Source organism: Leptodactylus fuscus, chromosome 6 (assembly GCF_031893055.1).
Source record: "Leptodactylus fuscus isolate aLepFus1 chromosome 6, aLepFus1.hap2, whole genome shotgun sequence".
In the NCBI taxonomy this organism is placed as follows: Eukaryota; Metazoa; Chordata; class Amphibia; order Anura; family Leptodactylidae; genus Leptodactylus; species Leptodactylus fuscus.
The window spans coordinates 148,337,512-148,351,713 of record NC_134270.1 but is presented as its reverse complement, the minus strand read 5'-3'; the positions used below and the strand labels follow the sequence as shown (position 1 = coordinate 148,351,713).

At 44.8% G+C, this 14,202-nt stretch overlaps 1 protein-coding gene across 6 annotated transcripts in view; it reads right to left on the bottom strand.

Moving 5' to 3' along the window:
- Positions 1-961: 961 nt before the first annotated feature.
- NCOA6 (nuclear receptor coactivator 6) overlaps positions 962-14,202 on the bottom strand; it is a 35,957-nt gene continuing 22,716 nt past the window's right edge. For 4 of the 6 annotated variants that reach the window (XM_075277509.1, XM_075277511.1, XM_075277515.1 and 1 more), the window contains exons 11-15: positions 10,551-13,274; positions 8,010-8,078; positions 7,520-7,547; positions 4,481-4,617; positions 962-4,217 (exon numbers count right to left, since the gene is read on the bottom strand). In XM_075277509.1, the coding sequence (XP_075133610.1) occupies positions 4,171-4,217; positions 4,481-4,617; positions 7,520-7,547; positions 8,010-8,078; positions 10,551-13,274 (3,005 nt within the window). In that variant the 3' untranslated portion in view covers positions 962-4,170. The remainder of the gene's footprint in view (positions 4,218-4,480; positions 4,618-7,519; positions 7,548-8,009; positions 8,079-10,550; positions 13,275-14,202) is intronic. The other 2 variants (XM_075277512.1, XM_075277514.1) reach the window with 1 other exon arrangement.

Below are 14,202 nucleotides of genomic sequence, written 5' to 3'. Positions count from 1 at the left end.
TGCAAATCTTTCACTCATGTTCCAACATGTCCTTTATCAGCCAATAGAAGTTTGCAGTCCCTTAGTCTCCACATACACACAGTTTTACTCCAGGTTTCCAAAACAACACAGCCATTGTTCTTCACTGCTGTAGGAATGACACTGTTACACAAGGTCACATACACACAGCTTTACTCAAGGTCTCCATAACAACCGATCGCAGGTTTTTCACTAATGTCCAAACTGAGATATACAAGATCACACGACGCTTATAGACACACACACAAACAACATACAAAATACAACGGTGCAAAACTGAGCAATTCTTATGGGGCTACTACACAAACAAAAAAACTAAATATACCTGTGCGAAGCCGGGTCCTTCTGCTAGTAACTTATATAGCAGATGGTCCCATGCTCATATGGCTGACAGCTATCCCACCCAACCACTGTTGAACAGTATGTGTCCTCAATAGGGCAAGAGAAGAATATCCGGCTGCCACACACCTCTAGCAACAGCTCACCTCCCATTAAAACAAATTATGTAATGTGTAGGATGGATAAGTACGACCCTATGCAAATGACCAAGTGTGCATCCGATATGGGGACAAGTTTGCAGCGCAATGCACTTAGATGACACACTTAGGATAATTATTGAGTAGGTCCTATCTAGGTCTGTGTCATTGATACAGAATGGATCCGAACCTCCATAGACATGAATGTATAACAGAATGTACTCGGGTGTCATTCCGCTGCAAACACATGGCCCCACATCAGATGCACATTGGGTTGAGTTGTACATATGGGGTTTAAGGGTTTACTTACCATATACAAACACCCCCCGTTCTGCATCTTGCTCACCACTTTCCATTAATACGAGTTTGGACATATTTATTACACAGTAGTGAGTTATACAGGAAATCTACGCCAGTCACACAAAGCAGAAGCCACAAAGTTTTCAATAAGAAAAAAAACATTTAATTTTAAAACATCCACGTTTTTTGTTACAAACATTTCCACTGGTCCAATTCTACAACAAATTAACCATATGATTGTTAAAATTATTTACAAGGTTTCAGTCGCTAGCTGACGCTTTATTAAACTCTGCTATATAAATACAGTACTCTGACAACACAAAATAGGTGGCGCTATCACTGCTGTAAAACCGAGGAGGGGCTGGGGGGGTACAAACCTTCATTTCCTGTGCTCACTGATCACCGTCACAATATCTACATTGTATATACAATATCGGAGTACAACTCCCAGTATTAGCCTCAGGGTATGCTGGGAGTTGTACTTACAGATGGAGAGTCATGGCCAACATCTTATGTTTTATGGCCTAAACCGTAATAAAGCTGCACATTTATTACATATTAATGGCACCGCTACGTCTGAGGTATAATGGCGCCTCCAGAATAACTGGCCTTGTTTACCCATAACTGATCATTGAAGTGCGCTGTGACTGGTTGCTATGTGCAACAAGGCCTACCTTTCTGATAAATGAGGCCTAGTAAGAAATTTAGGAACCCGACTATAAGAAAAACAGCTTTGCCCATAGCAACTAATTACAGCGCAGCTTTAAAGCTACCGTAATCGGCCAGTCATCCAAATATAGTGATGTCACTCATAATCTTCATCCTATCAGTTAAAGGGGTTGTCGTAGAATGACAACCTATCACCTATCCACGGGATAGGTGATAAATGTATAACGAGTAGGGTCTGACCACTAAGACGCCCCCATCTCAAGAACAGGGGTCCCCCTAGGTAAATAAACAGTGGTCAGGGAGGCATGCTGCCACTCCATTGTCCTTTATGGCACTGCCATAAATAGATGAGCGCTGTATTCCGCCATCACCAATGCTCCTGGCAGTCAGACCCCCCCACCACTATCCTGCATGCTAGTCGTCAGACCCCCGCCATCCTGAACCCTAGCATTCAGACCGCCACCATTCTGTAAGAAGTATGCTTCACAATGTCCCCTACTGTATGAGGGTAAGTTCACACAGTGTTTTTTGAGTTTTTTAGAAGTTTTCGAAGACGCTTTTGAAGCGCTTTTCGGGAGCGATTTTTTGCCCAGCACACAGGCTTCTGTTTCTTAAAACATGAAACTTTTTTTTTTTTTTTAAATAGACCCCTTCAAAGTTTTTTTCGGCCTCCCATTCATTTCTATGAGCGTTTCAGGCAGAATCCGCCTGAACATAGGGAGGGCACAACCATTTTTTCTGCCTTCTAGCTGAAAAACATTAGCTAGAGGAAAAAAAAATCTACCGCTGACTCCTATTGAAATAGGAGAGTCCGGCATTTTTGAAAGGTAAATCCACCTGCAGGAAACTCCATGTGAACATACCCCAACTGTCCTACAAGTAAGGTGCAAAGGTATATCCCGTTAGTTAATATATGACTATGATGTCCATACTGTGCTTAAAGGGGACCTGTCACCACCTCCAACAAGTCCTGCTCTTATCATCATTTTATAGGTGCTGCTCCAAAGATGGGAATAACTGTGTCCTAAGTCCCGACCACGAAAACAGGACTAACCCCAATAGCCAAACAGGGCTGCTGTACATTACCGAACCTGCCATAGAGAAGAACCTATGGAAACAGCATGGCACATTTAGCCATACTGTTTCCATCATTGTGATGGTATGCTAGATTCACAGTAGCATCTACCAAGGGAACAGAACAACGGACTGCTAAAATAGTGTATAAGAATGGATCCCATTGTCTAAAATGGGGTCCATCAGACTTGCAGGACTTTTTTAGACACTGTTAGCCCAGTCTTATAGAAACTGTGTAGCTCAACGCAGTTTCTGCAGCTCCTATTGACCTCTATGGCAGTTACGGAAGTAACGTAGAGCAACACTCCTAGGCTGTTCCTGTAATTCCCGCTCTAGGGATATCCTCAGATATTCTCATCTTGGCAATGACTTGCAGAGACGGGAATAACCCTTGAAGAACCCTTTCACTAAATGGTCACCCATTTATTATAGGAATGGATTTCTACTGTGCTCACACACAAGTATTTCCCATGAGTCTTCAAGGTATCATATTTGTACACGGGGGGATGTTAATAAACATGGGTAGGGGATCTTCTGTTGCTGCAGCACTACCTATGGCGCTCACAGTTACCCCCAGATGTTTGCTGAGCCGAGAGCCGCCCCGGACAAATCCCTTGAAGGAATTTTCCAACAATGGCATCATGGCGTGTCAATTTTATCTGACATAAAAGTGTATAAGACCCCCAATTAATACTAGTCAATACTCCACAATACTCCATTACTAGTCACATGTATGTAAATTCTCTAGAAACATATGAAAATGTTCATACACAGACTTGACTTGGATGGGAACCCCTCTGCTGGGTTATTCCTAAGGTGCCCCCCATTTTTCCATTAAAATGTGATATTAAAGTGTATTAAAACAAGACCCCTTTAGCCAACATGGTAGACTAGAGTTGGACTGAAGCACGCTTCCATTAAAAGGGTTTTCCAACAAAGAAAACACCCCACCATCCATGGGATAGGAGATAAGAGTCTGATGGCTGGAGATCTGATATTTGGGACCCTCACCGATTACAAGAAAGAGAGCCTAGTGTAGCCTTCTTTTAATGGAGTAGCAGTCATGAATCTGAGTAGCTGCTCCATTCATCCCTATGGGATTGCTGTGCTCGACAGTCTCAAGGGGTCTCCAGTACTTATGACCGGTGAGGATTCACATGCTTGTCATCTTATTTATCTCTTCTCCTGTGCAGAGGGGGTACGTTTTGTTCGTGGAAAAAAACCCTTTAAATCTATAAGACTGGATTTCTTAGTATACTTACACCCCTTTAATGCCCCAATAAAGGTTACTGGTAATGTTTTCTATCCATTGTAAGGGTGACATTTTAGGGATCAGATCAGGGATGTTATATAATGATAATGAACTCCCGCTGCCCTCTAGTGGTACAGAAAATAACAGGTCCAACAAAAAAAGGGTAGGTAGTAGCTTAACTAGGTTCATTTCCCAAAAACAGGTCTCTCCACAGACGCAGGAAAAATAATTAAAACCAATAAGAACTGTACAAGCATATTCACCTCCGGTCGGTAAAAAAATAGAGATATATCACAGCACACGAACATATACATATCTGTCAGCAGATTTGTATAAAAAAGTGGGGGTGGGGGGGGGGAGACAGGAGACAAAAAATAAAATTTACTTGGACTTCCTCCTTTTGGGTTGAGGGGGACTGGCTCCAGATTCTGAAAGAAACACAGCAGGTTTATGAAAGTGGTAAGAGAAGGATACAGAACATATGGCATATCTGCACTGTGGACCACCAGATGTACAAGTCACAAGCCATTAGATGGCGGCACGATGTTCTTACATGGGCATTGCTAGTCCACACTAAGTATTGGTCCACAGTGACCCCCACTCCTCAGTTTACGGAATAGTATTACACCCACATCACACCCATGCTCATTCTCATATATCTACTGTAGATCACCCAGACCGTTGCCTTCACCTTTTGCGGAGCTGGACGCAGCAGTGGGACGTGCTGAACGCTTTCGCTGTCCGCTCTCCAAACTTTCTTGGGCTATGGGAAATTCTTCTGCCCTTGAATTTCTTCGGCTTGGAGGCCGCGATCGCTCGGCTGGTTCACTAGAGGGGTTATAATGCAGAAGAGTGAATGTCAGAACTGTCTTATAGGGCGGGTTCACTATCAATCTGCACCGAGTAGTGGGTTTACACTTTTCATAAAATGGGTAAGTCCATTGCTTGTGTCTACTTCACTGTCACTTGCAGAAACCTGGGCTAACTAGGAGCTGATATAGATTTCTGCTGAGGTCCAGGCCCGCTGATGAATAAGTAAGATTCATGACAATGGATGAATCTCTTTGTGAATCTTATGAAACCCCTGCCATCACAGGCATCATTAAGACCGCCATATAATATATCAGTCTTGACGAATATGCCACAGTGTCTGCCCTGGAAGGTTTGGAGTCAGCGCAGCAGGGCACAGTATGGTATAGCTTTATGTTTAGTAAGGTCTAGAAATGAGCGAGTACTGTTCGGATCAGCCGATCCGAACAGCACGCTCCCATAGAAATGAATGGACGTAGCTGGCACACGGGGGGTTAAGCAGCCGGCCGACGTCAAAGCGGAAGTACCAGGTGCATCCATTCATTTCTATGAAGCGTGCTGTTCGGATCGGCTGACCCGAACAGTACTCGCTCATCTCTTATAAGGTCTCAATGAGAAAGTCACACAGCCTTTGTTTGAAGTAGACAAATCCACTTTGAAAACTAGGGGCCGGTTCATCAAGAACGGTGTATTATATACCAGTCTTGATGATACCTGTGACGGCGGTGTATGTGCCAGATTTATGACGAGACATAGCCCTAGTCATGATCGGGCACATTCTCTTTGGGACTGCGCCTCACCAGAAAACTGTCAGCTCACATTTTTGTCATTTATATCACAAAAGTGAATTAGGTGATGCGGCCTATTCCCTAGTCAGTCAGCCATTCCTGGGCCACAGGCCAAGGCGTCCCTACCCGGCTTCACCACATACACATTGTGATGAATGAGGCGCAGATCAAGGCTTGTGGCCTCTTTATAAACCCCCTTCACCTCTCCTGACATGTCTATTTTAGTATCTAACTGTATTCCTAATACTATGTATACTATAATAATTCTGAAATATGTTTTCTAGAACGCTGTGTTGTGCCATTTCTCTGTTACGCCTCCTAGTCATTTCTGAATAAATTAAATACGCAGTGTAATGTTAGGATCACACTCGCGTTCGTGTTTCCATTCTATGAGTAAACTTGGGGACCAGAAAAATGGAAAACCTGTTAGCTTAAAAAGTGATTATCTGTGAACCCCATAGACTATAAAGGTGTCTGCTAAGTTTCTGCCTGAATTCGGCGGAGATTAGAGTCCTGCTTGCTCCGCATATTTTAAGTGGAATGGTGAACAGAGTCCCGAATCCTCCACGAACACTAGTGTGACTACAGCCTTACCGGATAATGGCGCGTCCCTGTACAAATCAATGCTGACAGTATCATGAGGAGGAAGCGACAAAACAGAAACTCCAGAATTCTAATTACGTATATACTAAAAGGAGAATATCAAGACTGGGAACACTTCCCCTTTAAACTCCAGAGTACTCCAACCAAAGTGGCGTGCTACAGATGTACTAACAAGCCCCTTCAGCGGTCGTTCCTAAACCTCTCCATGGTAACATAGATCTAAACAATGTCATAGGAATTCATGAGCACTATTAATAAGGGATAAGCACAGTACAGACGGCGCTAGAAAAGTGCTTAGTGAATATAGACAGGAGGAAGTCAGCTGTATATACTGCACCCAGCACAGGAGCCATCTATATACTATGATGTAAGAGCACACCATCAACAGGAAGGGGTTAGGGACAACACAGTAAGGGTAAATTCACACTACTGTTATAAATGTGCCTTATTCTCACCCGTCATAGGATGAAAGCAATGGACAGAGTCTATCACGTCCAAAATGCTCCCGAAAACCAATAATGGCGCTGTGTAGAGACCTTTAATAGAAACAGAAACATATCTATGTGGCTCCAAACCGATGAAGCATTGCTGAGATAAATCCTCTTTTTATGAATATGCAAATCATCCCGCAAGTGCACCAGGGGCGGGCCCAGTTTGCTAGATTTGTAGACAGACAGCTACGATGCAGGCAGAGGCTGCAAATATCAATCTCTGCTAAAGGGGTGACATTAGGCAGAAACATTCAGAGCACTTCTGGCAATTTGTATATAAATTAGGCCGGCCCCCAGTGCACTTGAGGCTGATTTGCATAGCCATGAAAAAAGGATTATCTTTACATTGCTTTATCAGTTTGTTGCTACAAAGGTCTATTTTGGTTCCTAGTAAAGGCCCCTGCGTGGCACTAGCAAATGGGAACAGACACTAATTGGAGGGGGCTCCATCTGCTTCTATCACTCAATTATTGTTAATGTCTGTTGCTCTAATCCTATAATGTAAAGGGGGGGGGGTGTTATTGTTCATGTGATCTGGGAATACCCTGTTCTATAGGAGTACTGATCCAGTGTTCACTCCTTCATTGCTTTGCATTGGGTGTGCATTGGGTGTGCTTTGCATTGCATTGGGTGTGCACCCTTGAGGTCAACTTTCCTTGAATAGTGGGCGATATAGTTTCTTCTAAGTACGGTAAGTGATTAGACAAATAGCTTATGTTCTATGCAAGAATTGGAAGCCCCCAAAGACCCCCTCCTCTACCTGCTGGGTTAACAGGATTAATACTGATCTACCTCTCTATAAACCAGTCTATGCAGCTGGAGGGACTCTGATAAGTTCCTTAACGCTTGGGGCCTATGAGTGCATGACCAAGCGACTACTCCCATGTATGTTCACACGGTAGAATCCTGTTCTGATTTCGAGGCAGATTCAGCCCTAAAATTCTGATGCACAGCCACAAAAACTACACGTGTGTATAGAACCATAGCAATGAATAGGACTTGTGTGCATGAGGCCTAATATAGTAAAGTTGCACTCACCTTTCCATGGTATCTTGTGACTCAGGATCTAAAGGAAAAGGAAAAAAAAAACACAGAATATTACATTTATATCCAACCTGCTACTTCACAGAGGAATGATGAAGATGTACACTGGTCAATGTATGGACTTCTACCTCGCTTTGAGACCTGCTGTGAATGCCGTATCCAGGGACCTGGCCAAACCTAGCTGTAATGTCCAGCATACCCAACAGTCCACTGGTTATATGGCCCAAGGATTATCAGAAACAAACAAGGATGATAAGGGACAACGGCCACGAGAAGAAATATGGTGTGGGCACAGCCCCAGCGAATATGATACCCATAGGTGGGATGGGTGGCTGACAGACAACTCCACCTCTGTTCATTTCAAGGAGGAAGAAAATAAGAGTGATGGAGAAAGTGCAGACTCTCAGAGATGGTATTGATACATGACGTCCACAGTATGGTGGCCTTCAGGCCTTGGAATACCATTACATGACAAACATCTTACCTACAGTATCTGGAACAGACTGCTTCTCACTGACTGCTCCTTCCTCCTGCCCAGTGTTCTCAGAAGGAGCTTTGTCAAGGGAAGGTTAACAGAGAGAAGAAAGGTATTGAAAGCAAAGAAGCCACAAAATGGACTTGCATCAATATTCCAAAAACAGAGAGTATGAAGTTCCTGTCCGCCGAGAAGATAACCGAAAATAGGCTGGAGAGTCAGTGATAGGAAGGAGGGGAGGGTGCAGCCGTGCCATGATTCTAGAATTATTGGGATGGAAGATTCTAGAATATTAAATGAGGAAGACCATACACACATGGTCAAACAAAAAAAACCCAGAAAAAATACTCACCTGTCCCCGCAACACCACACCGTGCTCCAGTTCATTGGCGTCATGGGGATTGGTTTGGTGATAGTCATTGCCACACATGGCTGCGCAAGCCAATCGGCGGGCCTAGCGAAAGGAACCAGTAAGTCCCAGGGTGCCACTGGACTGGACCACGATGCAGTACAACCAGAGAACCAGGGAAAGGAGAGTATGGACTTTTTTTCTTTTTCATCTTCCATGGCCTTACCAAAACCTGTAATTCCTGTACAACCTCTTTAAGTCCCCTCAGAAAGAAGCCCTCCATCATGGCTCACAGAAGGGAAGGGATATCATTACAACTTTGTCCCACAAAAGTTTCTGCTCATTACATGGTTGCAATAGCTCAGTCAGTAAGTGATATGAACAGTGAAGAGGTCACGGCATTCCCATTAACACCGCGGCCCCTTCACACAGCTGATCAGCGGCGTTCCGAGGTGCTGGATCAACATTGATGTTTATTAATGATCTATTTTATTTTAGATTATCAATATTCTTGTAGCGTACCCAAAAAATTTTTATCATGTAAACTCAGAGTAGGGGAGTATAACCTACCCAAAATGGGACGTATTAAAATATAGCCTTTATTGGTTCAGTTAAAATACCCAAAGGAACAAACAAACAAAAAATTCCCCATTAAAAAAGAAAGGAAAGGAGAATGGACAGAGTAGTGTGTCTCTGAAATTGCTGTCAATTGGACAGCATTCACACCTAGCAGCTACTAGAGAACCACAGTGAACAATCTGATTTACTTGTATGGAATCTCACAACACTCCTGCACTTGTGTCCATATCATTAACTCTTTGCTGTTCACTGGTATCCGTGTACTGCTAGGCTAATCCTTGCTTTCTGATAGCCAATTCCTCCTTCTTAACCACTATTGTATTAACCCTTTTCTCATGCTAATAGTGCACTGCAGATAACTTGTGTGTATAGCTGAGTAGGGAGAAGTTTACTGACTCACATATATCAGGGAATCATTCAACTAACAATAGGGCAAGCTAGACACTTACCTCGCCCATTCTACCACCTCAATCTGTCACCTGACCGGTTTCAATGTCCCTTTACTATCGGACACATCATCAGAGGTGTCATTTCTATTGTTTCTTTCTGACACTGGAGTATGCTTTGTATATTCAGTATAGCCCCCAGCTTTTTTCTCAGTAACACATAGGAATAGCCTTAAGAAAGGTTATTCGTCTCCTACCTTTCGTTGTCTTCTCCACGCCGAAGTTCGCTTGAAATCCTGTTTTTTGTCGGTATGCAAATAAGTTCTTTTGCAGCACTGAGGGCATCCCCAATGCTGCGAGAGAACTCTCTCTAGTGCCGCCTTCATCTTCGTCAGCAATGGCCTCTTCACGCGCGCGGGGGAGGTCAAAATTCAACGCAAGCACAAGTCGGCTCTGCCAGCGGGCCTCGGGCTGAGCAGACTTCACATGCGGGCGGCCATTTTTTTGTGGCTGCTTACATGAGCATGTGCAGTACGCTCCTGTAGTTCTATGGCCGCCCGCATGTGAATTTTGACACCTCCTCCCCGTGCGTGCCTGAAGAAGACGCGCGAAGAGGCCGTTGCTGACGAAGATGGAGGCGGCGCTGAAGAAAGTTCTCTCACAGCATTGGGGACGCCTCCAGTGCTGTTTGAGTGCTAGGACCCGCCCCCAGTGCTACGAGAGAACTCATTTGCATACCGACAAAAAATGGGATTTCAAGAGAACAGCGGCGCGGAGAAGACAACGAAAGGTAGGAGAATAATAGCCTTTCTTAAGGCTATTCCTACATGTTACTGAGAAAAAAGGCATTTGAATGATAGGATCCCTTTAATGACTAGTACGTGAACTAGATGCTTTTATCCCACCTCACCCACAGAACTGCAGTTTGTATGGCGTGACAGGATGGGGATCAGTACCCCAGATCAAGTCGGCACCCACGCTATTAACAGGTGATCAATGAATATTTCAGGGAAACTCTTTTACAACCAAACATACACATGTGACCAGGACGGGAAGCAAACAAGGATGGGTTGTATTGATTGACAGCAAGCAGAGATCTCAAACAAGTTGCTGAAACTAACCCGTCCAGATTTCAGCTAGTGTCAGTACAGTAAACTGCAAAACTGAACCATATGTAACATTACAGTATCAGCAATATGGCAGCTTACAAGATACATCCAATCACATATAACATACCCGTTTCTAAGATCTGTTCAGGAACGGTTTCATCGAAGGTGGTGCTGATCCGTTCTGCTAGTGTGGATTCGCTGGGTTTATCAGCCAACATTAGGGCATCAGGAGAAGGATAAGTCAGAAGGTCGACAGGAGTGTTAGGGATAGGAGCAATCGGATCCATGGAAAGAGCAGAGTTACTACTGTTCTCAGAGGACATAAGACCGCCTTGTGGTGCCAGGCCACCAGGTGCACTAGCAGAGGTGCCACTTGCATCAGAGCTTTCAGGCGCTGAACTTGTTATATCACCAGCACTGCTTATGGTAAGTTTACTCTCCTTTTCGGTGTTGGTATTTCCAACCGATGGTGCTGCCAAGAACTTGCTTGTAGAAGTCTCCAGGTTGCTATCCAGTGTTGGCGATGTTGTAGGTTGCAATGGTGTAGGAGAACGCAATTCTGGAGTTTTTCCAAGTTGGGAGCCAACTTCTTCTGAGCTGCTCTGGATCGGAGTAGGTGGTAGTGGCGAAGATGACTGAGAAGGTGTAAACTGGGGTGTACTTTGTACCGGGCTTATGAGGCTGGGTCGGGTGGTAGGAAGGCTCGAGCTATTACTGGTAGGGGCAGAGGAAGAAGGTGGCCCGGGGAACTGAGAAATATGTAAAGGGCCCACAACCGCAACAGACTGAGGCATCAGGTTAGTGTTGGATGCAGGTATATTACTTTGCTGAGACCCTTTCATTACTTGGATGATGGATGAAGAATTAAAGAAGACCGGAGTGATAAACTGTGGCCGACTACTAGACTGAACAGCGGCCTGTCCTTCAGATACGATAACTTTATTCCCTACATTTGGCATAGTCACCACGGTTGGTACCAAAGTGGGCTGCAGATGAGAAGACATTGGGGCCGACACACTTGCTGAGGTGGTGATGGGATTTGATGTCACAAAAACAGTAATCTGGCTTGGTGGCAAAGCGCTAGAGACGGTTGTAGGAGCAGCGGGTCTCTTCAGAGATGTGCTTGGGAGGTTCAGTTGGACATTAGCATTAGGGTCTCCTGTATCTAACCTTGACTGTCCAGGACTTGGCTCCGGGTACTGCTGTGGGTTGGTTATACAATGGGCCTCTTTGTTTAGTGCATCTCCTGGTAAAGCAGCAATTTCTGCTTTTGGGTCTTCTGCGGTTGTCTGCATGAGCGATGTGTCAGGGGTTGGATTTGGGGGTTGAATATTTACATTGGGGGCATTTGAATGGTCAAGTAGCTGACTTAGTGATGTAGGGGCCTCTCTCATGGCTGGAGACATGGCGGTCAAATCTTCACCACTCGTGGGCTTTGGGGCATCTGAGTACAGTGCATCTTTCTTAGGAAGTTCATCCGGGGAAGTCATCTTCATGTCTTGGTGAACCCCAGTTTTGAAGTCTGTAGTAGCCTGTTCTTTAGGAACCATCTGAACGGTTTGTGCATCACTTTCTGGAATCACATTTGGATTTTCTTTACTTTCCTCGGTAATGACAGCAGTACTTGGTACAGAAATGGGAGGATATTGTCCCATTGGAGGAGGAACTATAGGGTTTTGCACTGACATCTGACCAGTCACAATGTTCCTCTGCATCTCTACACTGTGTAGAACGCCAGGGGTTTGTGGTCCTCCAAGCATCATTTTTGCAGTCTTGGAATTCTGTCTACCAGGGCTTGGGGTTGTTTTGCGACTTGATGCCGGACTTGAACGTCTGCTGTTGCTTGGGCTTGCTCGCTTGTTGGCACCAGCATTCGGTGGTTTTCCTGAACCATTATCCATCTTATTTGCATTCTGGCCAAAATGCTGACTGTTCACAGTTAGGCCAGGTGGAGCCTGCCCTATGGCTTTGAGGGTAGTTGGGTTCAACCCCTGCTGATCAAATCCTCGACTTAGTGTAGGTCTGGGAGGTAATGGAATATTGATCTGTGGGGGAAACAGACCAGCTATAGAGGCGTTCAGTCTTTCTGGGGAGAGGCTAATCTCTGAGGGCTCTGTGCTAGGAGGACGGTTATTGGGAGTCTGGGGGTAATAAGGTCTGGGGCTTGCTCTGTTGGGTGTCTTAGGCCTAGATGACTGTGAAGGAGCCTGAACACTTTGGTAGTGGAGTCCATGAGCTGCAGCCATAGTGTTGGAGTGCTGCTGTTGGGGGCTTGCACCCTGTCCCAGGGAAAGAGTAGAAGCAGCCCCTGGCTTTGCCCCAGGCATCATCATTGGATTTTGAGAGATAAGTAAGTGTGGTGCCATACCACCTTGGGGTCCAGATCCTGCGGGAAGATCAGGAATGTCAGTCAGAGGAGCTGCTGAGGATCCCTCACCTAGAGGAGATCCAGATTGATTCTGCCCACTTTCTGGGAACCCCATCTTTCTACCGTTGCTTCCTAATGATGCACTGGACACCATAGACATTCTTTGCTTGTCTGGAGAAGGTGGTATAGAACCAGAACCCTGCAAATTTACCATAACAGGTAGGTTACCACCTTGCTGCATGGGCATCCTCTGTGCATCAGAGTTCATAGCTGCCCGGGGGTTGAAGACATTTTGCTGCAAGGGAAGCTTCACAGGTTTTTGGTCTTGTTGCTGCTGCTGTTGCTGTTGCTGCTGCATCATCAACATCATCATCATTTGTTGAGGAGGGGTCTGTCCGCTTTGACCCTGCTGCTGTCCCAACTGCATTAACTGAGGAGGAATCTGCTGGAGTTGTCTTTGCTCAATGCCCTGTGCAGGATATCCTAGAAGAAGATTGGAAAGAATAGGATAGATGTAAAAACATTATAGAAACACAGTTACCTAGCTACATTCATCAGGTGAAAATATAAGATGATCACAATTTTTTTGGCATCCAGTATCCGGCAGGTCAGTTGCTAAAACTTTTACATTGATACTAAAAATTACAGAGGACTTTTCATGTCCTCTAAGATATGGCCTGTTATAGTAACAGTATCCAAACACATTCTACTTGTGAAGGAATAATTTGGAGAGTATATAGGGTTAAATATTATTTGTTTGATAAATGCTGATCAATGTATAACAGGTTCCAGATGTGCACAGGCGTTGGCGGTTGTACATGGTTTTTGTTTTGCACACATGTGGGGCAGGATGTTTGCACCCAACACTATCTCATATAATGTATACATGCATATTGTTACTATTGGTGGTTCTGATTGGAAGCAACACCCTAAAGGCACCATTCTCACTGGATGAAATGTGTAAGGGTAAGTCCCAGAGCGTTTACATTAAAATTAAAGGCAATGCTGGGAGGTCTTAGAGAAGACCTCACACAAGCTACAGTGTCTTATAATCCTTGTCTTTTGGCATAAAGGAATAAGTGTCTGATCACTAGGGTACCTGACTGCAGGATTCCCCCAGCGATCAAGGTGACAGGGAACTAAAAGTCTACTTAAAGCCTCTGTGTGAATGGACCAGCGCTCCATTCACTTCTATGCTATGAGACAATAGTCCTGGCCCCATAGTAGTGAATGGAGTATTGGTCATACAAGCACATTGGCGCTCCATTCACAAGGAGACTTAGGAGACTTTTGGTTCCCTCTCCCCCTGATCACTTGGGGGGGGCCGTTTGGTCGGGCCTCAGTAATCGGACAATTATTCCCTGTCCTGTCTATAGGGAATAAGTGTTCACAACAGGACAACCCATTTAAG